We start from the raw sequence: 27,797 nt of genomic DNA on the forward strand, positions 1-27,797 counted from the left end.
AATCTTCTCTGAAAATGAAACAAAACTATGGCGGCGGTACGGCATCATTCTCCGGATTCGCCAGCGACAGATAATCCACACCCATCGCACCCTCATCGACGGTGTAGCTGCCAGCATCGTTTTCTTCCTCTAGCAGGGGAATCTGCTGTCCCCAGACCAGCCCGTCCATGTCCATGTTCCACGGCCAGTCTTGATCCAGCATGTTTACAATCTCCCCAGCGCTGAAGTTAGTTGAGGCGAGTGCATCGGCTCCCTGGTCTCCCCAGAATCCACTCGCCTCGTCACTCGGCCCCCCCTTTTGAAGACTAGGATCGTGAGAAGCACTGGCTTGTCTTGCATTTGAGATTTGGGCACTGGCCTCCAGCAGGCGGCTGACGACATCCCGGCTGCGGCGTGCCGTGAGAGACCAATCTTTCATGGCCGTAAACAGCTCGAGAATCGTCTCGATCTGGGCCCGCCATTGGGCGACAGACGGATTTTCAGGCTGCCACAAGATGCTTACCAGAGGAATCATGGCTGCTTGGTACAAGAACCACACGGCGTTCCATCCAGACATTTGCTGGCGCATCCACCCCTTTGAGATGCTGTCAACCGTCTCTCGCGCCGCGCCCTGGCAAATTTCCACGGCAGCAATGTCGTGTTCTGAGATGGGCATTTTGGCCTTGCTGGCCAGAGTAAGAAGAACCGGGCGGTAAAGTAGCATGCGCAGATTCCAATACCGCCATATCATGATGCATCGTGAAAGATGAAGCGGCTCCACGCAAGGCTCCGTAGATCGTAGCAGCCACGGGAGATTGTTGAACCAGTCGACTAGAAGGCTATCCAAATGATTCCGATCCTCCGCATTTAGAAGAGGAGTGACTGCGAGCATGTCTTGAATCTTGGTAGCAATCTTGCAGAATTTGATGTTTTCGAGCAAAGGCATGATGCCTGCATATTGTGCAGAGTCGTGCTCCTCCTAAAATGAAGAAAAAGGGTCAGAAGCTGTTGATTGAGACATGGAAGGGGTTGTGTCATGACAGCAATGAGAGGGAAGGGAAAGAAGAATATACTCTTTTCAAGAGAGCATACCTGGTCTGTAACAAGTTTAGGGGGTTGGATGTTAATTGCAGGTCCCCATCGTCCAAAAGAAGGGCGTCCGAGGGTTGTGGTCCCCCATGTATCAAGGCAGAACAGCGTCCACCAAGTACGTCGCCGCGACTCGATAACTGCGGGATCAGATTGCGGCTCTTCCGGAGGCGGTTCTCGATGCAGCCCAAGGGCAGTGGCCATTCTGAGGATGGCACCGATGATGGCATTGGCCATGTTTGGACGGTTGATATAATGGAGGTAGTAGCCCCCAAGCAACGCCAAGGCGTGGATGGTTTCGATGTTGCTGCTCCCGAACGCACTGAGATGGATGTGTTCTATGGCTTGATTGTAATACTTGATGTGGCTCAGGTTGCTTGACGGCGTGGACATGATGCTGCTGGTGGCAAAGACCATGTTCACGAGAGAGAGCCAAGGGGCATCGCATCGCCGCCCCTCGTTGTAATGCTTCCGAAACGAGGCCTCGTCCAATATGGGAGTAAGAACGTGGACTCGTTTGAAGTAGGCATCTACAAGAGCCTGCCCCTTGTATGTCCACGGAATGGGAGACTGTGCCTTGGAGGCTTTGGAAACTGCGCGGAAGAGAGGAACGCTGCTGCGTGCATTGTCATCGCTAGAAGCATCAGGGGACGACTGTGCTGCAAGCAACACCTGTAGCTGAGGTTGGATCTGCAGCATAACAGTCAAGGCGACCTTCACCGACGAGGCACCGAGATACGAAGCAGCCTGTTTGTCCATGTTGAGGGACAAGGCGTTTACATCATCAGCTTCCGCCGGCAGCGGGTCCTTGTCCCTTCGCTCCTCATCCCATTGGGAATTCTGAGCGGGCATCTGCTCAAGCTCTTTGGGATGCTGTTGCTGCTGTTGCTCCAAGTCACTGGGAGAGGGAGGAGTCGGCGAGATTTCGGCGGGTTCTTGCTGTACCGGCTGATCTAGGAGGTCACGGAGCTCCTGGCGTGACAATGCCAGCAGCTGGGGAACCTCATGGTTGGGATAGAGACGCCGCAGCACCGAGCGGCACTCCTCAAGACTCCGTGATAGCTCCTCTAGTGATCTAAAGACGGAACAGGGGAAGAGGTTAGCAAAGCCAGAAAAGGGGGGGAAGAAGAGACATGCTTTCTCGAAGGAACAAGGCGCTGGCGATGCTGCTCATAGACGCATCGCCGCCGGGAGCGACTAGACTGGCAGCGGTTGCACGGCTGCTTGCCGTCGCAGCGAATCTTGCGGCGCTGGCACTCGAGACAGGCATGGAGACTCTTTGCGGCTCTGCTGCCGGCCGTGTCCTGAGACCGGTTGCCGTCCGAGGACGATTGGGGGGAGCGATCCACGGCCTTTCCCTGGACCCCCTGGACTAAATGAATGGCACTCTCTTGTTAGCCAGTTGATACAGATTGAGAGACTTGAATGAAAGGGGGTGTGCTTTTGCATAGAGAGACTCCACCCACAGGTGTAGAACATGCCGTCCAGATGGTGATGTTATTATTACCAATTACCGTAGCAGTCGCAGTGAATCGGGAGCAAGAGCAAGAGGCCAAGAGCCAATAGGAAGGTCAACCATATAGTGCTTTGTGAGGAGAAGAGAACGAGGTTTGGCGTGCATGTATCAGCAAACAAAGGGGAAAAAAGCCCCGAGCACGGAAAAGACTGGATGAGGTGAGGTGAGGTGATGGAAAGGTAAGGTACCACTAAGGATTACCTAAAATCTGAGGACGAGGAAAGAGAGAGGGGGGAAGAAGAGGGAAGCACTGTGTAAAGGCACAAGTATTACTGCAAATGAATTCAACGCCCAATGCCGCCCAATAATCTTTTAAAAAAAGAAATAAAAAAATAAAAAAAAAAATAAAAGTATATAAATAATAAACAAAACTAATCAATCCATCCTGTGATGAAACTCTCGAATTTTTCTCTGTCTTGATGCAGAAAAAAAAATGGGCGCGGAGAAGTGCATTGCGAACCGGGGTATTCTCCAATACCAAAAAAAAAAAAAAAAAAAAAAAGCCCACCAAAGCATGGAAAACGATAATCCGGGGTAAAGCTCAGGCGAAGAAGCGAATGCTACAGTAGTAGTACTACTACTCCCCCCAAAAAACCCCATTAAACGCCCACTGTCTGTCTTCTCTCTCTCACTTTTCTCCAATAGTCGCACTGCATATGCACCACACACCTCTCAACAAGAACCCCCGAATCGAAATCGCAAATCGGCGCACCGCCCACAAAATCCTCCCTCCCCCAAGAAATACCCCGTGGGCAGGTCGGGGCTCGGTGGCTAGTCCCTTTGCGGGAGGTTGGGCCGTAGCGGGAGACGCTTCTCCGGGTCTGGAAAACGGTGATGTGGTGATGTGGTGATGTATGGGGACTAGCAGGTCTTGGGTAGTACGAGTGTGGAGCAAATCGGTTAATGTCGTCTCAAGATTCTACTGGCACGGAGTATTAATCTGGATGGCTACCGGAGTAATACTTGGCCAGGTAGCTCAGCAGTTGCCCTTCCCTAGTACTAATATGAGGTTATACCACTAGCTGTGACTAGCACCGGTACCAGGTTGTAAGTTTGATGCCGCTAGACGTTGGCAAGGCACGATGCGAGCAAGGTTGGGTTGCAATACGGATGTCGTGACCAGGGGTCTGGTCTGGTCTGGCCAGCATGTGTGGATGGACAAGGCATGGTGTTGACCGGCATCGATAGTATACTACTACGGAGTACTAGGTATAGTATATGCTGACCACATGATGGTAGCCAGAGTGTATGACCACCCGCACGAGTAATACTCCGTAAATTGCCGCCTTGCCAGATACCTAGACAGGCAAACACGTCCATATTAATTGCTTTCCCACAGAGTAGCATCTTGCATACACATGTACGCACGAGACACCATTCGCCTAACCGAGTAGGTAGGTGGCAATCGCCAAGCATGGATAGCACCCAGATAGATGGCGGCTATAGTAGATAGTAGCTCCAAGTTTCACGGCACATTTGCATTTGCATTGATCCGTACAGATTGGTTGGCAGTTGTAGTTCCGAGTGTTGCATTGTTGCGCTCTTCCCCTCATATCATTACGTGAAATCAAAGAGTAAAATATCAAAAAACCATTCCCCTCCTCCCAAAAAAAGACTGTCCCGTGGAAACGCAAACAACCATATCAACCCATTCAGCCTCAAGTCCTGCATACAACTGCCCTGGTATTAGTGTTTTCTTATGGTGGGTCGTAACGACAAGTAAATCCTCCACGCCTTATGCCTTCTCGATATTAACAATGGCACCGTGGCTGTCCACGGCAACCGACTTCTTGGTGGTCGACGCCTTGACCGGGTTCTTGGCCTCGAAGATTTCGTCAAGTTCTTCCAACTGTAGAGAAAACGACGCGTTAGAAAATCATGCCATTGTAGATGAGCAAGGGGGTCAGTAGAACTTACAGTGCGTCCCTTGGTCTCGGGAATGAAAAAGTAGACAACCGTAACCTGGACGAGATCCCAGATGGTAAAGATGATGTATGTCTTCCAGCCAATGTCCTTCATGGATACGGGCCAGGCAAACTGGTTCAAGAGACCGGCAGCGTTGGTGGCAAAGCTGGAGAAGGCCATGCCCTTGGCACGCATCTCGAATGAGAGCACCTCGACAGGATACAGGGCCTGCAGGGGAGTGATTCCGACTGAGTACACGGCACCAAAGATGAAGATCATGGCCAAAGCAGCCTTGGATGCTGCAGAGTTGCTGTAAATAGGATTGCCGCCGTCATCGAGGCCAGTCTCAGAGGCTGCAAGTCGGGCCGAAGCAATTGTCATGCCCAACCAGACGACAGTGCAAGCAGCGAAGGAGAAGATCAGCAGAGGGCGACGGCCGACGCGGTCGACCAAAAAGGCACCCAGAATGGCCCAGGCAAACTGCTGGCAGTTGTTGATGAGCGTGATGTTGGCCTGAGGAATGGATCCAGTGATGCCGGCAGTGTCGAGAACGGAGCCGAGGAAGTAGGACAGAACGGCATTGCCAGCCCATTGACCAAAGATGGTGATGCACATGTTGCAGCAGAGACGGTAGACGGCAGAGCGGCTGCGGAACAGCGCCCGGTAATCCCACCAGCGCTTGTCGGCACCGTCCATGTTGAGGAGCTGTTCGTACTCAAAGAGCTGCAGCTGGACCCAGGCAGAGTCGGGGTTGCCGTTGCCGTGGTACTTGGTGAGGACGGCCTTGGCTTGGTCCTTCTTGTTGTGCACGTAGAGCCATCGGGGGGACTCGGGAAGAAGCATGGCGAAGATGCAGATGAGACCGGCGAAGAGGGCCTGGAGCCAGGTGATGAGTCGCCACGAGTAGTCGCCGCCGACGTTGAGGCCGCCTCGGGCAGCACCGGACGAGATGATGGCGCCAGAGAACCACAGAGTGTTGTACATGGCTAGACGAGAGGAGAGTTAAGAATTAGCTGATTTTCCTTCATCTTGTTTGTTGGATACAAAACCAATTGTTCCATCCATAGAAAGAAACAGTAGATGGAGAAATCGAAAAGGAGTCCTTACCGCCAACGCGTCCACGGTACGCAGGGTGGTTGATCTCAACCACGTACATGGGGCCTGCAGCCGCCGCAATGGAGACACCGAAACCAAGCAAGAATCGGCCTCCCATAAACTGGCCCTGGGAGTTGGACACACCCTGGACAATGGTACCAATGACAATAAAGGCAGCTCCCAGAAGCATGCCCACGCGACGTCCGAATCCATCAATGGCAGGGCCGACAAAGGGAAGCGCGACGACACCACCAATCTGGTACATGGACGATACAATACCGGCCCAGATGCCGTCGTTGCCCGATTGCACGTACTTGTCTTGGAACCAGGGGTTCTGCAGCAGGTTGTTGATGAGCGAGCCATCGTAGCCGTTCATGGTACTGCAGAAAAAGGCAATGATGGAAAAGGAGTAGATCATGATCTGAGCCGTGGTCCATGCCTTTGGCGGCTCCTTGAGCATGGCCTCCTCAAAGGCCTCGTGGCCGCTCACGACCTTGGTTCTGATTTCTCCCTACATGAGAACAGAAAGTGTCAGCAACTCCTTGTTCCAAGCGAGGTGGCAAAACCTGAAAGGGGAAGAAGAAGAAAAAATGCAATTGGGTGATTCGGCATACATGGTCGAGCTCCTCATGGGTGTGGATGTCGTCCTTTTCGCCCATTGTGACGGGGGGTATCTCTAGCCTCTCGGCCAGACCAGCTCTTCAGTGTGTGAGAGAGAGGTGATGGGATGGAAAATTCTGCAAGGCCCCCGTTTCTTGTCGATGCGAGGGAGAGGTCGAATTCTTGTAGAATGCGAGTGGGATGAGGAGGAGGAGAAGAAAACGAGAGGTTACAGTCCTGATGGCCAGGGGGCGCTGTCGCTTTTATGTTTCTTGTCTCCCTTGCCGCGTGCAATCCTTCCCCAGGCCTTTCACAAGCCGGATGCTACTTTTTTGGGATGAGGCAATGGCCCTTGTCAATAGGCCCGAACAAGCGAGCGTCGTTGTGCGAATAACGTCTTGCCAGCATCAGTTGCTCAAGCCATCTCAGGATTGAATTTCGCCGGTGCAAGTCATACGGGCGGATTATTTGAAGAGAAGCTCCCCAGGAATTGGGCATGCCGTTCCGCTTATACGGCTGTCTCCTTTCTCATACGATTGCGGTCAAGAGGCTATTGGACGGCGGCGTTGTGCCGTGGCGTCGACTTTCGGCCCTCGTAACAATGCGGGGGGACAGGCCCAAGCCAGATGCAGGTGCGGAGGATTCTGGTCCGCAATTGCTCGCGGATGGTTTGGGGATAGTTTGGGGATACCATGGCCTCAACCCCGGGTCGAGACGGCGCTTTGTCTGGACAGACGGATCCAGTGAATAGACATTAGCCTAAGTGGTGCGGATCATCCGCTCTGGGGTATCTGGGCCTCTCCAGACTGACGATTGGGCCGAGGCCACGCGACGCACGGAGAAATCCTACTGTCTGCTGTGCTTCTTGGCGGGGGGAGACTGAGATGACACGATAGTGTACGGCTCAAGGGACGAGGTTGTGTGCTTTTGGGGGTGTCACCATGTCAATATTGATTGATTCGGGTGGTGGTGGTGGTGGTTGGCTTTTCGAGCCCTAGTAGCGTTGTCAGACGGCAAATCGAGAGCTGACTCGCGTAGAAGAGAAAGAGAGAGGGATGCAAAAAAAGAACGAGAGAGAGGCAACTTTGCTGCAAGCGAGAAGGGCGTCTGCATTGGTCTCGTTATCTGGTGGTAAGACCCAAGACCAGGCCTGCCATGACATGGCCCGACGCGAACTGGTGATTTTTGGAGTCTCGAGATGCAACAAAAATGGAGGTTGCGGGTAACCAAACTGGGGGGTGCTGTAGCTTAGCTCTGCATCGGCTAACAGGGCCGGATGATTAATCAATCGGCATAATTCCCCAGCAGCTTTGATCAATGTTTTTCAGCACATGCCAAGCGGCTGAATAAATTTGATCCATCATTAACACCAGCTTCTTTCTCCATGGGGCAATGTGATGAATGGACGGCTGCTCAGATCTATACTAGTAGCGCAGAAATACGGAGTATCGTACTAGTGGAATGCGAGTGTCAAGTCGTGCTATACTCGTGCTGTAGCCTCAGCTCTTCCATGTGATTTCAAATACCTTGTACTTACTAGGTAGGGAAATACCAGGCTATTACCCACATGGATCATTCAGGGCGCATTGGCTTACCAAATCTCCTGCTGCTGGGATTTGCCCAAAAAGAGTGAGAGAAAAAGCCCGGCGCCAACTTAGTTCTCAGTCGTCGCTTGAAAGGGGGACAAGGCTGCGAGTTATTACTCCGAATTCTCGTAAAGGTTTAGTCAAGGCTTATGTAAATAAAACCAAAAAAAAAAAAAAAAAAAAAAAAAAAAAGATCTAGGGTAGGTAGGCAATTATATCGAGTAGCACTCTCATGGGGATATGAGGATGGCATCTGCTAGGTAGGTAGAAACGCGCATTGACAGCTCATTAGCCAAGTAGTCATTAGTACCACCAAAGATCTATCATAATCGTGTCTAATGTAGATAAGGACACCTTGCAGATAAATCTCAGATGGACCTTGCCGATGCTGGCAGCTCGAAACAAGGAGGGTGTAGCTTGACAGGCACACAGCATGAACAGCGTCAGTACGAAGTAGCATCAGCCAGCAACATCCACGTGGCATGCCAACTTGGTTGCCTAAAGATGCCATCTGAGAGCCCGTTCCCTGGGAGAGCCGGTTTCGATACCCGCAGCAACCCTGTCACGATCCCACATCTTGTTCGGGTTCGGGGGGGAAGACCCTCGCGGTCGTCTCCCCAGCGGAGCCTCTTCCCCAAAAGGAGAATAAGGCTTGCGCAGCATTTGCCGTTTCCGTGTCGATTTCGGCTGATCACTTTCGACAGGTAGCCTTTTGATGACCGTGTTCGCTACGAGAGCCGGTGCTGCCGCTGGATCGTCTTCTAGAGTTCGGCCTGGCGTGGAACTGCGAAGAACTGAGATTGAACACACACGGGCCTTGCCAGACAGACACGGAGGTTATCTCATCCCTGGAGATGTCGAGGCAAATCATTGATGAAGGGCCAACACATAGTTGACGAGACAGGAAAAACACAAAAAGTATCTTCAATTGCCAAACTTGCTGAAGAACCGTCTCCGGGTGTATCCTTGAGCTTACACGTACTGTATCCGTACACACGGAGTGCTCGTCTCTGAGTCAATCTGGAGTTGTCTAAGATTAGTCATCAATACCAACAACTCTGTGATCACCATTCCCAACGTGAGAACTGTAGAGTATCTTCTGAACAGAAATCTTTGGTATATTGCCAATTTCTCATTTTTTATATAGTTATCATTTAATTTCAATTTCCCGCTTTTCCAACCATGACCCTGTCCCACATTCATCCCCCGCTTACAGTCCAACCGCCTTGACGCTCAATGCCCACAGCCTGTCGGCCTCGATATCGCTGATGGCATGGGGATGAACTGCGTCGACATAATAGTCGGCCACGCGAGCTTTTTCCAGCAGATATGCACCATTGTGTTCTATGTAGAGTACCATTAGCTTGCTTATACTTGAGGAAAAAAGAAGAAAGAGAAGACATCAGACATGGAGAAAGAGCGTTTCAAGAATCTGAGAAAAAAAGGAAACTGGTAAAAAGACACATACCTTTGAGGGCAGGATCAAACGAAGCAAACACGTGAGTAGCAATTCCCCGCTCATGTGACAACATTTCCCTGTCGCCCCAACCAAATGGTGATCCAGTCAATTGAGAGACTCGCGCTGCAGAAAAGCCAACAGTCAGCAACCCAGCAACAACCTGGAGAGATCAAAACATGAAAGCTTACCTAGAGTTTCCAAATCGCCTCCAGGGGCGAAATCCAAGTGTCCTGCAAGGTTGGTCATGACGGCACCGGGATTCAAGCTATATGACAGAACGCCACGGTCGCCGAATCTCTTTGCCAGGCCAATGGAAAAGAGCACGTTGGCCGACTTGGACTGGCCGTATGCGTTCCACTTCTCGTACGTCTTTCCACCCTGCGATTGTCAATATTCTGGTTAGTCTAATCTGCGCCACCACAGTTGTCAAAATATTTAAAATAGGCTTTGTTGCTAACTCACATCGTAGTTGAGGTCCGCATGACGGATGCCGCTAAACCAGTGTCCACCGCTGCTGACGTTGACCACGCGCTTGTCCTCCGACGCAAGAATCTTGTCAAGGATCAAGTTTGTGAAGAGAAAGTGGCTGAGGTGGTTGCAAGTCAACTGGCTCTCGTACCCATCCTCGCAGATCTTGTACGGCACGGCCATGATGCCGGCGTTGTTCATCAACACGTCGATGACGGGGACATCGTCCCAGGAGTTGACCTCGGCAGCGGCCTTTCGCACGGCAGCAAACGAGCTGAGGTCCAGCTGAAGCACTCTGGTCTGGACATCCGGGTGGGCCTTGTTGATGGCCTCGGCTGTCTGGTTTACCTTGGCCAGGTCGCGGCCGGCGAGAATAAGAAGCTTGGGCTGTCCGGCAGCGAGGGTCTCGACGTAGCGTGCGCCGAGACTGTTTGGTGAGACACCCGTGGTAAGAATGGTCTTGCCCTTGATGAGGGGGGCGTATTCGGCGACTAGCTCATCACCAGTGATTTCGTTCTTGTATGGGTAAGGCATGTTGTGATGTTGGGTTGTGTTGTTGGTATTGCTGACAAGAGCAGCAGCGAATGGATGACAAAAGAGTCGAAAGACAAGGCTATGATGCTGCTGAATCAACTGGAAAAGAGACTATGGCTATGAGTGCTGAGTCCCCAAGATCAAGAAAGCCGAGGACACAACTTCGTCTTTATACTTCAACTGACTCAATCTTAGATCCTCACCCAGAGCGAATGTCCTCAGCCCAACACCCTCCTTCTCCACCTCCTTCTCTTTGCCGTTATTTGCGGCCGCCATTTCTGCCCACTTTGGTATTTGATTTGTTCTTCTCACGGGGGGTTCTCCTTATTTCTTACAAGCTCCCGCCCTACATCCCCCATCTTGGGGAAAAAAAGCGGACAGTTGATTATTATATCTACGTCGGGGAATGTGTGGAATCTCCGCCGCCACCCGGCCGTCGCTGGTTGGTTGTCTACAATTGCCTAAAACGGCAATCATCATGTTTTCACCTATGAGCTACGGCCATTGTGCGGCTTTTGCGCAGCGCTGGGAGCCCACAAGAACAAAGAGCCGCCTTTTGACGGCCCCTCACCGCAGCATTTCCGCGGGTGAGCGGGCTTTGCACACATCAGCAGCTGTTGAGCTTTATAATCGTTCTTTGGATGGCCTCTGCTAGTGCATGCGTGTGGCGCCTGGTGCTTACCTTTATTCCTCATCATTGCCTCTTCAACTTCATGATGCTACCCGGTTTTGGAATTTGCATGATTGCTATTTTCTCCTGCATTGCAGTCACGGAATTAAACCGCGGGTTTAATATTCCCATCCCTAAATACGGGTCTCTTGAACATGCGTGTCTTGAGTTCCCCCACGAAACCCCTCCCAAAAGATCAAGTTGCCAAAGTCAACCTCGTGTCAAGCTGCCAAAGTTGCGTTGTCACGAAGCAGTCACACCGCAACTCAGGGGAGTGATCGACCAATTGTTGTTTGTTGCAGCACTGCATTAAACATCTCATTCATATTAACCAGTCCCACCTTGACTCTCTGCGGAAGAAAAAAAATGATAAAACACGCAGCTTTCACCCCTGAAAGAGCAATCAACCTTGACGTTGAAGGTGGCAATGACAGTGATAACGGCAAATCACCAGGACAATCATTATGCATATGGCATTGCACGCGGAATAACCCCCCACTCTCTTCTCCCAGAAAATGACAGGATAGAAATCGCAGGAGCAAGAAAAAAAGGAAAATGGGAAACCTAATGCAAACATCAAATCAAGATCCGCCAACAACCGCATCCAGACCAGACAAACAAGAGAAAAGAAAAAAAAGGTAAAACAAGAATAGAAAAACAAAGAATCCGTACAACAAATGGTATCCGACAAGGTACATTGTTCATATCAACTCCAAATATGCCCCGGCCTCGACATTGGCCTGCCTCCCCCGGCAAACAGACGGCCGTTTTTTCTTTTTCTCCATCTCAGTGAAATGCTCTCTAAAATCCCCAAATACGGTTCTCTCTGTCTCTGTCTCTGTCTCTCTCTTCGTCGTCTTTCGTGCCGCCTTTGGCCCCTCTCTGTCACACACAACGTCTCCCCGTTGCTTGTTTCATGAATATGTCATCATGTTTAGCTGCCGTGTGCCATGGCGCTTGCTTGCTTGCTTGTTCGTCGAAGAAGTGCAGGAAAAAAAAAAAAGTCAAACTCGAATGCTTTCGTTATTCGTAATCGATTCATGATATTCTGAGCACTTCTTTCTCTCTCAAACACACGCTCTCTTCGTACTTTTAAAAATCCTCCTGGAGTACCTCTAGCTCACTGCTCCTCTTCTTCCTCAATGGGAGCCGGAGTGCGACGCTCAACACGCCTCTTTGGCCGCCTGTGCCGGCTGCTGCTTATGTTGCTGGCCGAGTCATCGGGATATAGGTCGTACTCTTCCATCTGCCAATCGTCATCGCTGCCGTTTTCGGCATCGCTTCCGGCCCACGAGGGCCGCTCGTAGCCCGAGTTTTGCGAGTTACCCGAGCCGGGGATGGACAGCACGTCAATGCGTCGTCGGTTCTGGAGGTTCTGCATGAGTCCGGCTCCACGCTGCCGCAGGGCAGTTCGGACCGTCTCCGCTTGGTGGTGGAGCTTCTCAAATGCATCCTCCAAGGCCTCCATGCCCTGGTAAATCTCACGCTCAATCTCGGCAATGGCAGCCATCTCCATCTCTTCGTCATTGGAGACAGGGGGTCGGCTGCCGCCCACGCCCGTAGAGGAAAGGCTGATGAATGACGCCGGAGTGGTGTTTCGGGAATACGGCGAGAAGGGGGTGTTGGTTCGGGATCCCATGGCCGAAGGGCCCCGGAACGGCGTCGGGCCCCTCGATTCCACTCCGCCAAAGTCATCATCGGCGCCGGACCACAGGAAGCCATCAAACCGGCCGGATGTCAAAATCTCCCATTCTTGATTGTTAATGTTGGACAGGGTGATGAGAAGGTCGTGGGTATGGTGATTTTTGATGAGATATGTGGCGCTCTCTGCATCCCGAGGGACCTGCTGAAGGCGATATAGCCGCTGCAGCGAGAGACCAGTCTTGACGATGAAGTCGTTGCGCGGCCGGTTGAGAGGAGTAGGCGCGCGGGTTGCCGGTCTCAGCTCTTTTGAACCGGCGAGGAGAGCGTTGAAGAAGGGCCGGTCTTCGGCGTCGAGGTTGGTCAAGATGGCGAAACTCAGCGTCTCGTCATCAACGTCCTGGGGCGGTGGCACAGGTGTCTCGCCCGTGCTGGTGAGCCATCTGTCGACAGCAGACCTGACCTTTTTCGACTGGCGCAAGTAGTGCTCCCTGAACTCCTCGGCAATGTCGGGATCCAGCTGGATGGGCGAATCTGGCCTTGGAGGGATTTCGCCTGATATTTCGGCAGCCTTGGTGCCGATGTCTGCCAGGTCAAAGGGCGGCCATGAAGGGAGCTCAATGCGGCCGCTGACCCATTCCAGGACATCTCCCCAGTTGAGGCCGCGGTGAGGCTCGTTGGATTTCTCGCAGATGATGCAGGAGCAGCCGTGAGGCGGCAGATCTCGAGAGAAGACGTTCTCGAGCCGGTCAAGCAAGCGGCGAGCGACTGACCGATGGCCAGTGGCCACTGCAACGGATCCCTGCTTGGAGAGGACAGTTTGATACTGGTCCAGGAGGTTGACAAACGGCGTGAAGAGCGTTTCGGCGCCGCCGAGGAGGGAATTTGCGGGCCTTAATGTGCCATTGACGAGGGGTAAAACTGATAAGAAGTGTCTTGTAACCGGCTGCGTGAGGCCACCATTCTGCAGCAGGTAGTCTACCCTGGGAATCTCGAGGACGTCGACGGCGGGAGGAGGAGGCGGCGGAGGGATCGGAGGCGGAGGATGAGTGGGCGCCTTCATGGCGGGCGTGGCGGTGCCTGAGTTGATGGTGGATGCATAGTCGTCGCCGTCAACGCCGGAGGCGGGAGTGCGAGATCGCTTCGAGTCGCCGTAGAGGTGGTGAGGGAATTGGTGAGTTTGGGTAGGCGTCTTGGGAGATGAGTCCTGGGCACTGGAGGGGGAGGAGTCGACATGCAGCGGCTCAGGCTTGCTCTTCTTGACGCTGCGAGTCGAGGAAGACCGCTTGGTAGAGTGGCGTGAGGCGGAGCTCGAGGAGCGGGAGAGCACAGAGGACCGGAGCTTGTCGTGAATCTTGTTGCTGGGTGAGCGTACCAAGGTCGCCGCGCTCGTGGATGAGCGGCGGCTCACCTTTGAGGATTTCTCTTCGGTAGCGCGCGAGGCTGACCTGGAGACGGTCGACCTGTTGCCACGGTCTAGGTCTTCGGCACGCCTCCTCGCGGCAGAGACGTCTGTTTCGGGAGGTGTGGGCGGGCGTGAAGTCTTTTTGGACGACGATCGATGAAGAGCATCGTCGGGCTTTAATCGACGATCGTCTCCACCAGCAGGAGCAGCACCACCTGCGCCGCTGCCGCCACCGACGTCGGTGGGTTCAGGCGTCAGGGGATTGGTGGACGGCTTGGGCTGAGAAGACGTAGAGGCAATGTCCTCGCGGCTGGTGATGGCCTCTTTGCTGTGAGCCTTGTCAAAGGACGGGTAGGGCAGCGAGATGCGATCCTTGTCCAGGGACAGCTTGGACATGCCGTCAACGCCTAGGTCGGACATGGAGGCGGGGCGCGGAGGAAGGCGGTCCTTTTCCCGGTCTCTGTCTCGATCTCTGTCTCGATCTCTGTCTCTGTCTCTGTCCCTGTCGTCCCTCTTGCGGTGCCGCCTGACGGAGGATGTGAGGGAATGGGTATCGCTGGAGCTGCGAGCGGATTTTGAAGAGCGGTGGGGGCGGTCTCGATCAGGTTTGCGCTCCGACTTTGAGCGGCGGGCCTTGTCGCGCATGCGGTCGTCGACATTGACGTCGTCGTCACGTTCCTTGGACGGCATCTCGAATCACCATCGGGGGCTGGCGGGAATGCTTGTTTGGGTTTGGCGATGCGGTTGCAGTTGCGGTTGCGGTTTTGCGGAGTTCTGCGAGGCACGGCAGAGAGATGGAGATTTCGAGCAGGGGTTTTTTTTTTCTGCGGTGCCCAAGGTGGAGGGCGAGACTGGGGATAGGACAAACGGGCAATGGGCAAAACGAAAGTGGCGAGCTGCAGGCAGGCGGGAAAGTTGAGATTTGACGGTGATGCAAGTTTGACTGCAGTCAGAAAAAAAAGAGTGAGGGGACGGTGAGGAAGGGATCAAATCGAATGAATCGAAATCGATGCCGGAAGCTCACTCAGGCAGCGATGACCCCTACCAAGAACGGGTCGGGAAGTTGTGGATGGGATGGGTTGAGGTACTGATACAAGGGATACAAGGGGGCCAGGGGAACTCGTCAGGTGGCACAGCCAGCGGCAGCGGGCATCTGCAGTGGGACGCGCGTGCTGGTGGTGCGCACCTGACAGTGAGGCGCGGCGGTGGCTTTAGGTTGAGGCACGGAGGCTTGAGGTACTGGTACTTGGGAGGCAAGTGACAACTTGGAAGAGGTGGGTCGTTTGGAGCTTTTTTGATGTGGGCAGACCGGTTAGCGGGATTATCAGATGGGCAGGATGGATGTGCATCGAAAATGGGAGATGGGCAGATGGGCAGATGGGCAGATGGCAAATGGCTAATCGAGAGAGCGAGGACTTTTTGTGCTTGTGCCATCTGCAGCGTCTACGAATGGATTCTCCTGCATCGACAAGTGCTGCACTGCTTCGTTGGTCAAGTGCGACTTTACTTTGTGTAGCGCCGAGTATCTGCTACCTCTACGGTAGAGTGCAGTTTTCTGCCAAGGTGGACGTGCAAGTGCAAGTGGAAGTGGAAGTGCACCTAACGTGATGTCACAGACAGCCCAGGCGCTTAAAAAAAAAAAGAGAGACTGGAACAAAGAAGCGAGAGAGAGGAGGGGGGAGAGAAGAAAGAAGGGAAAAAGAAGTTGAGAGCCAAGGCTTACCTAACACCAAAAACCACCCTTGAAAGGATATGTACTCCGTACCCAAGGTAGGAATCGGGACAGAAGGGAACCTTGGAATGGAAACATGAAGGGTCTGGCACCTTTCCGGCTCCGTGATGTGAAAATAACGCCCAACCGTGGCCTGACGCCGCCCCTCAAGGCCCTGTGACTGGCACCCTAGAAGCCTAAAGCGGCCCGCCAAAACGGTGTTGCCATTAGCTCGTTCGAAGCCCGCTAGCGCAAACTTGAACAAACGAGGTTTGAGGGTTGTTCACAAGCTTTTTCCACGGCTCTCAGTCTGCAGATGCAATTGGGGGGCGGCGATTGGTTGCACTGGCACTGCCTTGGTGCTTCTCTTTTCAAGGTTAACGCTGTTCTGTCGCTGCCATTGCGCCCCCTCCCCTGACGTGGCATCGCATCGGGGCGCCTCATCGCTGGCTGGTCTTGTCTCTGCTGTGTTCGTACTGTAGTCGTAGCTACATTAGTCTTGTGGTGCGCCAGTTGAGTTCTAACGAGGTGCGTTTAGCTCTAGCTTCATGTTAGTAGTTGCCCATGTGGTGATTGATTGCGCAAGTTCGTCGACTTCTAATTTTGGAAGCATCCATCCAGAACCCATTGCAAGTCGGAGCATTGGACAAACTCTTGTTCCGTCTCCACCTGCACTTTCACTTTCAGATGCATACAGTATGCAAACTCCGACCTCGGCACATATCCGTACTGTGCATTCCATTCTCCTACACCAAAGATGCAACAATACAAGATACAACTGATATGACAACTCACCCTCTTCTGAAAATGCAGCAAATGAATGCAACGACTCTGTCCCGCTGGTCAGTGGTATCAATCCAATGAAAATGCGATTCCCAGCAAACAGCGGGGAAATATGGCAACATTGTCCCATTCCAGCACAAAATACCACCTCTTATACCCCCCCAACCGCGTAAACGAGGCTGGCAGGATCACATCTCGTCCAATAACAACAAAGAGCCGCACCCTCTCAAAATCCCGTCGTCGAATCAAAGATGCTCTGCTGCAAGTCAATTGCATTATCACAGCACCACCAATGCATGAGGACATTGCAATCATGATGTAAGAGCGGCTTCGTTTCCCCTCTTTCGACTTTGTCTCTCTTTGGATATAAAAGCCCGTTCATCTTCTTCTGCCTCTCTCCATCTTCTTTCTTCTTCATTCTCTTTAAACCAGTCAGTCTTTTCTTTGCCCTCTTCTTCTTCTTTCTCATATGATTCCTAAAAGACGTCAGCGCCGCCTCCTTGAGGATTAATCCACAACATAATATTCCGATGTGTTTGTTGGGCTTTCCTGTGCTTTACCAACATCATGCCATGCTGTTGACAAACACCACAGTAGAGCCCGGCAAATACACCGGAATGTTTATGTTGTGGATTAATCCGCGCAGAGTCGGCGTTGGCGTCTTAAGGGATCACCTGCGGCTGAAACTGTGGTATCCCAAGTAAGCAACTCTCCCACATCCTCCGTTAAAATTCCCCAAAAGCTAACAAAACGGCCATAGTTGCTTTCGAAAGTCAGAAACCAACCCTAGCATAGCCTCCCGATCTCGAAGAAGCCATTGTTAACCTGATCAACTCCAGAATCCGCTCAGTTTGACGAGGCCACAGAACTGTGAAAGCTTGGCGAGGCTTGCTGTCTTGGGATAATGTGCGGACTCTGAAGTTGGTCAGATTAACAGGAGTTCTTTGCTATCGGGGATTGGCCTATGTGGGAACCGCTTGTTGGATCTCGAGTCTTGGTTATAGTTGGAATGAGAACAAGTGCAAGGTGTGGATTATAGATGGACAGTTGGAATGTACAAATGTGACATTGGTTATACTGGACACTTGCAATCCCTTCCAGTGATTTACTTCCCCTTTAATACCTCGTAGCCTTCCAAGATGGATAGAGTTTGCATGTAGACACTTGGCAATGAAGCCTTCCCATTGGACACGTGCCGTAGCAGTAATGAAAAAAAAAGGTAGGCAGGCTCATTGCTTATAAGTAATTGATATCTTAGAGCGTAACCCCTGCTCTGTACTAGCCCAAGGACATGTTAATCTATCGTATCGTATCCAACCCTTCTATACTAAAAGCCATTTGACCAAGTGCTTTTTGGGATTTCTTTCCCAACAAAATCAATCATCTGTTCAATATCCAAACGCCAACTCTCTTTATCCCTTCCAACCCACGCAGAGTATATACATGTATACTTTAATTGGGAAAAAGAGAACAAAGCCAAAATAAAACTGAAGAAGAAGAAGAAGAAGAAAAACAGTCGCTCGCTTACAGTCGGTCCAGGAGACCGTTGCTCTCAAGAAGCAGAATAATCTGGTGCACAATCGAGCGGACGTTGTGCTGGGTCAGATCGACAGTCAGGTCGGCCTTCTTGGGCGCCTCATAAGGGTCGTCGACGCCGGTGAAGCCCTTGATCTCTCCGGCACGTGCCCTTTCGTAGATGCCCCTGCGGTCCGTCTTCTCGCAGTACTCGAGCGGCGTGGCAACGTGGACGAGGAAGAAGGGCCCGGACTTTTCAACCAACTCGCGGGCGTGCTGACGGGCATCCTCGTAGGGGGCAATCGGGGCGGCAATGACGGCGGCACCGGCCTTGGTCAGCTCCGAGGCAACAAAGGCGATGCGGCCAATGTTGAGGCTTCGGTCCTGGCGGCTGAAACCCAGCTCCGACGACAACTCGGCTCGGACAGTCTCGCCCAGAAGCATCGACACGGACCGGCCGCCACCCTGGTTGAGAGTGGCCTGCAGAGCTCGCGCAATCTGGTCCTTGCCGCTGTTCTGGTAGCCCGTCAGGAAGACGGTGAAGCCCTTTTCACGCGGCAGCGGGTTCTGCTCGCGCAGCACCTTGACGACCTCGGGATATGAGAACCACTCGGGAATCTCCTTTCCGGTTCGCAGGCGGTTGCGCAGCTCCGTGCCAGAAATGTTCATGGTGCGTGTGCCCTCGGAAATCTCGTTGGCGGGCAGGTACTCGTCGCGGTCAGGGATGTAAATCATCTCCTGGAACTCGACCATCTTGATGCCCAGCTCCTCCTGGTGCTGCTGCACAAGGATCTGCGCATCATACGGGCCGTAGTGGTCCTTGCCATTCTTGTTCTTGCCGGGACCGGCGTGATCACGGCCGACGATGAAGTGCGTGGCGCCGTGGTTCTTGCGGATCACGGCGTGCCACAGGGCCTCTCGAGGACCTCCCATGCGCATGGCCAGGGGCAGCAGGGCGAGAGCGGCCATGCCGTTGGGGTATCTCGGCAGCAGAGCACGGTAGACGCGGACGCGAGTGAAGTGGTCGATATCACCGGGCTTTGTCAGGCCAACGACCGGGTGGATGAGCACGTTTGCCTGCTGGGAGCGAGCGGCTCGGACCGTCAGCTCACGGTGAGCGCGGTGCATCGGGTTTCGCGTCTGGAAAGCGACGACCTTTTGCCAGCCGAGCTTGTTGAAGTGCGATCGCAGCTCTGCGGGGGTGACTGTTGAATCATTCTTGTTAGAGTCTTGTCTCCGGATCTGCTGCCGGGCAGGCATATAACATATAACAGCAGCTTCAACTTACAGCGCAGGTCGAGGAAATCGTAGTGCTCAAGGCGGCTGATGGCCTCAAGCTTTCCGCCGACGTAAAAGTCCTTTGCGACACTGAAGAGGTGCTTGACGCCGGGGTGTGTGTCATCATCGCTGCCAAAGACAAGCTTGGCCTCTTGGACCCTGGAGTTGCGCGCGCGCAAATCGTTAGCAAAGATCTCTTTGATCGGACAGACTGCGCTGAGATTATTTGCAATCAAAGAGCTTACTTGTCTGGCTTGTACACGTCCTCAACGGTCAGGATGGCTAGATTCCGGTCGTCTCGAAAGTCGCGCAGCGTAATCTTGGCGCCTGGCTTAATGGAGAGCTCGTCGATCTGCGCCTGGCTCACGTCGAGGGTGATGGGCATGCTGAAGAGCAGGCCGCTTTCGAGGCGGTTCTCCTTGACCACTCTGGCAGCGGCGTGTTAGTTGAAACTAGCTCCCTCATTTGAAATCGACATCATCCTCCCTCCTGCGAGGGCGCCGAGAGACATACCGGTTGTAATCATTTTCAGTCATGAAGCCTACGCGCAAGACAGCGTTAGTTTACTTGCGATTGCGACACACACCATATAACAGCCTCTCCCCTCCTCTCTCGATGTGCTTTTCTTGCGCTTACAAGCGCGGGGCACTCGAATCGTCTTTGCGCTCCAAGGCAGGGGATTAATAAACGTTGCGACATTGCACATACCTTCCAGAGGCGAAAAGCCGCCATTGAGAATCAGCTCCAAGTCGCAGAGGTGACGCTCAGACAGCATGAGGGCAGGGAGAGTCTCAGACTCCTCCAGAAGCTCGGCCTGACGAGGCAGGTCGCGAGCAAAGAGGTCCTTGAGGACGCCGCCGTGAGGAGTGTTGGCCATGGCTATGGTGGGGTAGTAGAAACGGTCTAAGTGCTTTTGCTCGAAATGGTGTCAACGACACGGCAAGTCACGCAACAAGCTCCGACAAAGAGGCACACAAGCGGGCAGGCAAGAAGAGATATTCAAGCAATAACAGACGGGAAGACGAGAGGATAAAGACGACAGAATGAGGAGAAAAAATCACGGAGAGGGAGAGAGGGAAGAAGAGTCTGGATGGGGGGTGGGCGTCCCAATACCAGACTATAAATACTGCAAGCTTTCCTGGGGTCACACCGGAGATGCTAGAACGGAACAATCCACCCAAGACACACTTTACAAGACACGGCTTGCCATTTGTAAAACACTCGTGACGAATGATGGACCAAATGATGATCCCGTAAGCAGCCTTTGGCCCTCGGTGGATGGACAAGAGCCGCTTCTTTCTTGACCCCCCACCAGATGGACTGATAGAATGCTCACATCTAGGCGCATCTTGGTGACGGAACAGTAAAGAGCAGCTCCACAAGGGCCAGAAAGACTGAGGAAGCTCCACCAAAATTCATGGAATGGCGGCATTTGGCTCGAGATGTTGGCGATGACGTGCTCGAGGCGCGATGCTCCGGGTCCCGCATGGCTTGAGGCACAAGGCCAATCAACAACGCGCAAATGCCCGCAAAGGCCAGATTAGCTGCGAGGGCACGGCGGAAGACGAAGTGGTAATTTTTTTTTCTCTCGCAGCCTCTCCAGGGTGTGCCTGGAGCCACTGTCCCTTGGTGGGTTAGCCGCAATTGCGAAATCTCGGGCCATCGGGGTTGGTGGAAGTCGCTGCTTTTGCGTGGAGAATGGGGTTTTCTTCTTCTTGTCTTACTTTACCTTGTTGGCGTTTCAGCAAATGAGAAGAAGAAAATCAAAGGAGATGACGACCATCTTCCCATTTCCTCTGTACACGTAGAATCATTGCTGATCATCATTGGTGCTCCGTATAAGCTGGAGATTGGTAGAGCCAACGATCGTCAGGGTGAACATGAGATGCCCAGCTTACCAGCTCCATGGATGACAAACGACACAAGATGAAAAAAAAGATACGCCTCGACTAAGGGACGGCCTAAATCCCTAGTGTCTCCATCATCCATCATGGGGCCCCACGTCTTTCGGGCCATCGCTGTGCAACGTTGAGGGTATGTGGGATTTCTCTCAATCTCACCACCTGGCGCGTCGATTTCGCCATTTTGGCCCCGGATGAGAGAAGAGGGAAACGAGCTGTTGGGCCATTGATTCTCCAATGATGTTTGGGTGCTGGCAGTAGACCCTTGCTTGCCGCAGCGGCTCTCGGGGGTGTGTGTGTTTTGCTTATTCGTTGCTTTGCCCCTCGCCTGCTGTTTTTGGCACTTCGGAGCATCGGCGGGTTGGAAAGACGGGATTTTGTCGTTGATGCTCTTCGTAGCTTTGGCCTATCGGAGGCTTTTCTTTGGAGGCTTTCATCTGTGTAGACGAAGTAAGCACATACTCGTATCCACCGTGAATGTAGAAACAGAGTTGGATGGACTTTTGCTCGATAGAAAGCGATGAGTATATTTTGCTGTATGTCAGGCAAGCGCAGAGCGGGGCATCAGTTGGTTGAACGATTGTAGAAGGTACGAGTGCCAGATAAAAATTGAGCCGGACAGTAGCCTTGAGTATTTGTATTTGTACAGAATGCATAGAATGCACTGTCTTTGTGCTACCCATTGGGTGCAAGAACTTGGCTAATGGATCCCGTCATGGCACCTGTGTAGAAGAACTGTTAATGGTCATGTTTGATTCAATCGTCAATCTTCAATCTTCAATCTTCAATCTTCAATCTTCAATCTTTAGAACTATTACCTACTGACATGTCGGTGCTCTCGGTGCTCAGTTTGGTGTGGATGGGTGGGTCCACAGTCCATGTACCGCCAGTTGTACCGCCAGTTTGTACCGCCAGTTTGTACCGTCAATTTCTCGAGACTGCATGGGCCTGTGGAAGTCTTGGGATATTGATCGTCATCACCACCGACCCTCTCCACGCTGCTAATTTGATGCCCTGCGGCTGTGACGAGTCAGTAACGACGAAATGGAATAGAGATTTACGACGCAGATGAAGATATGAGGCTCCGGAATGTCCTTTACCTGGATGATTATACTGATATGGTCTTGACCGTCAACCGCACCGCCAACGGAGATCAAGGATGACAAGGATGGCAGCATGTTTTCGGAGAGACATGCAGCAACTCCGTCATCTGAGGGTCTCGATATGCCCATTCATATCTCTTGGCTACGGATAGCACCATGCTCTTGTAATGGAAACCTAAAGTCATCATCTATACCAGCTGCTGATGCAGTAAAGTATGCCCGGGATGGTCAGGCTACACTCAGTCATTGTCCCAGGCAGACATCATTAAAACTCGCGTAGTTGCTCTCATCCCTGCACCAGTCAGAGCGATGGTATCCTTTCGAAGCAACTGCTTCAAACTTACAATCTAACCTTACCTTATGTGAATATGCCTATAATTCACGAGCATCAATCAATTCTCGAACAAATATAACGAGTCGGCTGCAGACAAACAGAAGAAGGCTGCAACGGACACGTATACGACTAACATGTACGATGATACCGAGAGGGGGTATTGACCCTCTCTTCTCTCATCTAGGTTGAGCGGTATGCAATGCTTGTCTTCCGATAGCTTTATGGATATAGCCATGGGCTGCCTGTGTACATACAGAACTAGGCTGGGGATGTTTGTGATTCATCTTTTTTTATCTTTGTTATTCCTCATAATAGGATGTTGATGACGATGTAATAGGATGCCTGAGATGAATGTGAATGCCCAAGGATGATGGATGATTGGGTTAGAGATGGCTGTCTTGAGCATCGTTAAATGGAATTGTTCCTACATCTCCAGTGAGCGCAACGTCTCTTCATCCCTATACTCTATTCTACAAACATATATAGCGTCTTGTTCTCCAATATCTCTTTTGATACTCCCACAGCAAACATTTGAAGGCGTCAATTCGGCAAAGCTCCATCGCCTCTGGCGTCACAATCACCTTGCCAGTCTTTAGCAACTTCACTACAATCTTCTCCGAGCATTGTGCAACCGCACACTCGAGAAGCGTGAATCCATTGTCGTATCGAACGTCAAGCAGGTCGTGCCCCGTATCCAGAATCATCTCCGCGATGCGTTCCGCATACGGCTCAGAGGGGGCAGCGTATCCTACAGCAATCATCAGTGGAGTGCAGCCTATATTGCTCTTCTTCTCTAGATTCACGCTGCCCGTTTTGAGTAATAGCGCCGCCGTCACGGAATCCCAATTGCGACAGGCCCATATCATTGGCGTATTCCCTCCGTTGTCTGGCTGATCCACGTTGACGCGGCGCGATTTCAGCAATAGCGCAACGTGTTCCGTCATGTTCATTCTTGTGGCCCTGAGCAGCGCCGTATCGCCGCTGTTGGATTTCTTGTTCAGATCCACCCTCTTGTCTTCTATGAGCAGCTTGAGTATTCGATTATTGTGCTGCGCAGCGTACATGGCGGGTGTTTCTCCAAATTTGTCGCCTTCATTAGGATCAATTTTGCCAGCCTCGAGTATCATTCGAGTTCTATCATAGTACGCTTTTTTGACGGCTGCCAAGCAAGCGTTGTTACCATCAAGATCTCTGGCAGTGAAATCGACCCTTTTGTCTTTCAGCAGCATGTCAAGAATGGCTTCACCTCGTGACTTGCATAAACAGTTGGTGGCAGCAAGCACCAGTGGAGGCCTGCCACGATTGTCGCGGCCATTTGGGTTGAGTCGGGCGTCATCAAGAAGAAGGCGTACAACCCCAACTCTGCCCTTTGATATAGCCAGTTCCAGGGGCGTTCCAATTAATCCGCCGATCCTGATTTCGTCGTTTCGCGCATTGGGGTCAATGCGATCATCCTTCAGGAAGAGCTTTACCACATTCTCCCGGCCCTCTGAGACTGCGAGCAGGAAAGCGATGCTAATCGAAGTGCCTTTGTAACAAGGGTCAACTCCATACGAAAGTAACAGCTCCACAGTCCTCGAGTGATCATGTTGGGCCGCTAGATCAATTGGCCTATAATAAGCATGGTGGTGGAGATCTGGGTTGGCGTTATGCTCCTCCTTGAGAAGCTTGATAAGGGAGTTGTGTCCAGAAGCAACAGCGTAGTGCAATAAAGTCCAGCTCTGACTGTCATGTAAATCTACGCTGACGTAGGGAAGATAGAGCTTTATGAAATTCTGTTGGCCCTTCCATGCAGCTTCAAACATTGGTTTCAACAACAAGTGGTTGTCGTCATCTAGTGGAGGAAACTCATATGGGAGATACACTCTTCTTCCAGCCAAGACTGCTGCCGCATTTTGGATCAAAGTCTGTACGGCCTTGACGCCGAACAGCATCTCGGCCAAACCCACGTTGTCCTTGATTTGGGCGATTTTGAGCGCTTGGTTCCATATGGCCGTGGATGCAAACTCTTCCATATATGGAATCTCCAGAATCTTCCGGACCAGACCCAAATTTCCTTTCTTCGCAGCCCATGGTAGGGCCGAGCACCCTCCGTAGAGGACGTTGTGCCGATATAAAATGCGAATATAGAGCTCGTAGCATCTTTTACTCGCACGGCAAAAGTTGAGAATGGTTCCAGGCTCGTTCACGCACTCTGCTAAAAGGTAGTAAATGATGTCATAGCCGAGAGAGACCTGATTCGACTCGGTGGCGTCTGAAGAGCTCTGCTCCATGCTCCCGTTGTGCTCTGATTTGCAATGTGAAGATGATGGTCTGAATCGAAGAAGCTTGCCATTAGAAATATTTCTGAGAGGAAAGGACGACATACAAAAGCCTGGATATATATATTATATAGACTTTTGATTTCTTTGATTCACCCAACAGACTCTGGAGGGAACGCCATGGTCAGTGATTCACGAATGGAGATTTCCATAATGGAATGGAAGGGCTGTTTGGTGGCGCAAACGGTCCATTGGTTTGCCGATTCTTTGAACCCAAATCCGGAGGCATGAAATCAGTCCTGTTGGCAACGTGAAAGATGTCCCAAGTGGCTTTGAGCATGGACCCGTCAAATGATGGACTCTTTCTTTGTGTTGCGCTCAATTGAATTCGATGCAGGTTCCAATGCGATGCTGGTGTCGCTTTCGATGTACTCCGTACTTTGTATACAATTACCCCAATATTTCCACCGTTCATCACCAGTGGGGAAACGAGCGTTGAAAAGCAGGGCTTTCCACACATTCATAGATCCATCTGCGCATCCCCCGGGATTTCCCGTACAGGCGCCATCCATGGAGCTGACACGACAGACGATCCATTGCGGTGAGAATGAATACGGGTAATATCCACAGCTGACCAAGATGATCCCCTTTACGGAACCCAAAGTATGGAGAATTCAATGACGTCGCTGCTCCAAAGGTTACCGCTAATACGAACGTGAGCGATTATTAATCTTGTTATCTGCATCGCCTCAAAACAAGGGCGCGCCAGAGAGCAATTTGTGGAGCAGCACATGTCTCGTATCCGCGTACAAAGTAGACGAAGTACCGGCATTGGAAATTGTTGGAGACACGGGAGTTGCTGATTGCTTTGGCATACTCGTATATATTCAGCCTTCCCCCAATTGGGTGCTGCCCATCGTCTCGTTTCTATCCGACTCGACGGGTTGATTCATCACTTCCAAGCCGGCAGGTTCCAGTACAATTCATCACCATGGGGCGGGCTTCTCTCGAGGACCAACCTCAAGTAGAGTCGATCCAGCTCGATACGACCACTCCGGGGGATTCGTCTCTCTCCCCGGACATCGCCTCAGAGCATGAGCATGAATCTGTCTCGCTTCCTCCCGTCGATACGGGCAAAGACGCAATGCTCTTCTTGACGGCTTGCTTCATCATCGAGTGTCTTGTTTGGGGTGAGTGCAGTGTCTGACCTCGTCGGTTGTTTTGCGTATTGTCATGTGCTGCATGTCTAACAATGGCATCATCTTTCGCTGGACTAGGCTTCCCCTTTGCCTTTGGTATTTTCCAAAACTATTACAGCACCCATGAGCCGTTCAAGGGCTCTTCTAGCATTGCCGCAATCGGTACAACTGCAATGGTGAGATTCCTCCTCTTTGTTTGTTTCCATCAGTCGCCGCCACCAACACATAACTGATCTCCATCGCAGGGAACCATGTACCTGTCCGCCCCCTTTGTCTTCCCTCTCATGAGACTCTATCCCAAGCAAAACCGATATGGTCCTACCGCAGGCCTCCTCATCATGTGCACAGCTCTTGCACTGAGCTCCTTCTCACAGGCTGTCTGGCATCTGATCCTGACCCAAGGCGTTCTCTTCGCCATTGGCGGTTCCATCTGCTACGGCCCCTGCATCATCTACATGGACGAGTGGTTCGTCAAGCGAAAGGGCCTGGCCTTCGGGGTTATGTGGTCCGGCACCGGGTTGGGCGGATTCGCGATCCCATTGCTGCTCGAGTTCTTGCTGGGGCGATACGGACTGCGGACGACGCTTCGCATCTGGGCCGTTGCCCTGTTCGTGTTGACCATTCCCGTGGTGTACTTTGTGAAGCCACGACTCCCGGTGTCTGCCACGGCACACTATAAGCCATACAAGCTGGGCTTTTTGTTTGACCGCTCGTTCCTGATGTACGAAGTGGCCAACATTGTCGAGGCCCTGGGATTCTTCATGCCTGGCCTTTACCTGCCGTCCTACGCCAGCTCCATCCTCGGCTCTGAGCCGTTCCCCGCTGCGCTGACCATTCTGGCCGTCAACGTTGCCTCCGTGTTTGGATGCATCGCCATGGGAGTCTTTGTTGATCGATTCCACCCCACTACGTGCATCATGATCTCAACGGTGGGCACAGTCATCGGAACATTCTTGCTGTGGGGATTTGCGACCAACATGGCCGTGTTGTACATCTTTTGCGTCATCTACGGCTTCTTCGCCGGATCCTACACGTCGACTTGGACCGGCGTCATCAAGCAGGTCACGTCCAAGCCGAGTTTGAACGGAGGATCTGCGTTCGATCCAGTCATGATCTTTGGGTATCTCGCGGCTGGCCGAGGCATTGGCAATGTCGTATCTGGACCTCTGAGCGAAGCCTTGGTCAAGGGCATGTCGTGGCAGGGACAGGCTGCGGGCGGCTATGGAAGTGGTTATGGCCCGCTGATTGCTTTTACTGGAGCCACGGCCGTGGTTGGGGGCACATCTTTCTTGTGGAAGCGCATCGGATGGATGTGATTTCTAGGTAGCGGAAGATGTTAGCAAATAGAAACTGCTCGCTTGAGCCTAGTGATTTTCACTCTCTCCAACTGAAGAATATCTTGTCGAGCACAAGTGCAGCGGCTCCCGCAATTCGCCCCCGTGGGGAAGCTCGGCGCTAAATCCTTTCCATCGCGGGAAAATGAAGCGATCGCAAAGATGGTCGGATTGGCGAGAACAAAGACTCGGTAAAGTGGAAACCGCTGCGCTACCAGCTGGTGGGTATAGAAAGAAGCATGGAAGCACGGAAGCCAGTTCCAGCCCGCTTATTGTTTCCATCTGGTGGAAGAGCAGCGGTTGTTGCTCGTATCAGCCACACGTCGTGTTGAATAGAAGCGATCGATGGCATCAACCTTGTCTCCCGCTTTCCGAAGCTACCTACCCACCTAGTAGTAGTGCCAGGGTACTACTGCCTATAGCTTGGGCAC

At 52.2% G+C, this 27,797-nt stretch overlaps 8 protein-coding genes across 8 annotated transcripts; 2 read left to right on the forward strand and 6 right to left on the reverse strand.

Annotated features, from left to right (window-relative positions):
• Positions 1 to 313: 313 nt before the first annotated feature.
• On the reverse strand, positions 314 to 2,390 carry TRIVIDRAFT_113696 (uncharacterized protein; the record flags this gene model as incomplete). The annotated part of the gene is made up of 3 exons (XM_014101283.1): positions 314 to 955; positions 1,072 to 2,133; positions 2,202 to 2,390. Coding segments are annotated over 3 exons (1,893 nt in total), but the record flags the coding sequence as incomplete, so codon positions are not given.
• Positions 2,391 to 4,117: 1,727 nt separating this feature from the next.
• TRIVIDRAFT_78848 (uncharacterized protein) lies at positions 4,118 to 6,243 on the reverse strand (the record flags this gene model as incomplete). Its single annotated transcript, XM_014101284.1, has 4 exons — positions 4,118 to 4,433; positions 4,502 to 5,475; positions 5,597 to 6,095; positions 6,199 to 6,243. The coding sequence occupies 4 exons, from the start codon at positions 6,241 to 6,243 to the stop codon at positions 4,320 to 4,322; spliced, it is 1,632 nt and encodes a 543-aa protein (XP_013956759.1).
• A 2,737-nt stretch (positions 6,244 to 8,980) lies between these two features.
• TRIVIDRAFT_179867 (uncharacterized protein) lies at positions 8,981 to 10,496 on the reverse strand (the record flags this gene model as incomplete). The annotated part of the gene is made up of 4 exons (XM_014101285.1): positions 8,981 to 9,114; positions 9,239 to 9,352; positions 9,418 to 9,607; positions 9,692 to 10,496. 4 exons carry the CDS (start codon positions 10,229 to 10,231, stop codon positions 8,981 to 8,983), a joined length of 978 nt encoding a protein of 325 aa, XP_013956760.1.
• A 1,073-nt stretch (positions 10,497 to 11,569) lies between these two features.
• TRIVIDRAFT_230595 (uncharacterized protein) lies at positions 11,570 to 14,637 on the reverse strand (the record flags this gene model as incomplete). Its single annotated transcript, XM_014101286.1, has 1 exon — positions 11,570 to 14,637. One exon carries the CDS (start codon positions 14,635 to 14,637, stop codon positions 12,022 to 12,024), a length of 2,616 nt encoding a protein of 871 aa, XP_013956761.1.
• A 2,220-nt stretch (positions 14,638 to 16,857) lies between these two features.
• On the forward strand, positions 16,858 to 17,524 carry TRIVIDRAFT_216052 (uncharacterized protein; the record flags this gene model as incomplete). Its single annotated transcript, XM_014101287.1, has 3 exons — positions 16,858 to 17,141; positions 17,202 to 17,213; positions 17,281 to 17,524. 3 exons carry the CDS (start codon positions 16,972 to 16,974, stop codon positions 17,294 to 17,296), a joined length of 198 nt encoding a protein of 65 aa, XP_013956762.1.
• Positions 17,525 to 17,662: 138 nt separating this feature from the next.
• TRIVIDRAFT_83979 (uncharacterized protein) lies at positions 17,663 to 20,270 on the reverse strand (the record flags this gene model as incomplete). The annotated part of the gene is made up of 5 exons (XM_014101288.1): positions 17,663 to 19,161; positions 19,245 to 19,393; positions 19,480 to 19,662; positions 19,748 to 19,775; positions 19,943 to 20,270. The coding sequence occupies 5 exons, from the start codon at positions 20,109 to 20,111 to the stop codon at positions 17,966 to 17,968; spliced, it is 1,725 nt and encodes a 574-aa protein (XP_013956763.1).
• A 2,772-nt stretch (positions 20,271 to 23,042) lies between these two features.
• Positions 23,043 to 24,845, reverse strand: TRIVIDRAFT_28117 (ankyrin repeat protein; the record flags this gene model as incomplete). The annotated part of the gene is made up of 1 exon (XM_014101289.1): positions 23,043 to 24,845. The coding sequence occupies one exon, from the start codon at positions 24,843 to 24,845 to the stop codon at positions 23,043 to 23,045; it is 1,803 nt and encodes a 600-aa protein (XP_013956764.1).
• Positions 24,846 to 25,824: 979 nt separating this feature from the next.
• TRIVIDRAFT_71305 (uncharacterized protein) lies at positions 25,825 to 27,408 on the forward strand (the record flags this gene model as incomplete). Its single annotated transcript, XM_014101290.1, has 3 exons — positions 25,825 to 26,023; positions 26,111 to 26,208; positions 26,278 to 27,408. 3 exons carry the CDS (start codon positions 25,825 to 25,827, stop codon positions 27,346 to 27,348), a joined length of 1,368 nt encoding a protein of 455 aa, XP_013956765.1.
• Between the last annotated feature and the right edge of the window lie 389 nt (positions 27,409 to 27,797).

The sequence above is a fragment of the Trichoderma virens genome (assembly GCF_000170995.1).
Source record: "Trichoderma virens Gv29-8 chromosome Unknown TRIVIscaffold_6, whole genome shotgun sequence".
Lineage (NCBI taxonomy): Eukaryota > Fungi > Ascomycota > Sordariomycetes > Hypocreales > Hypocreaceae > Trichoderma > Trichoderma virens.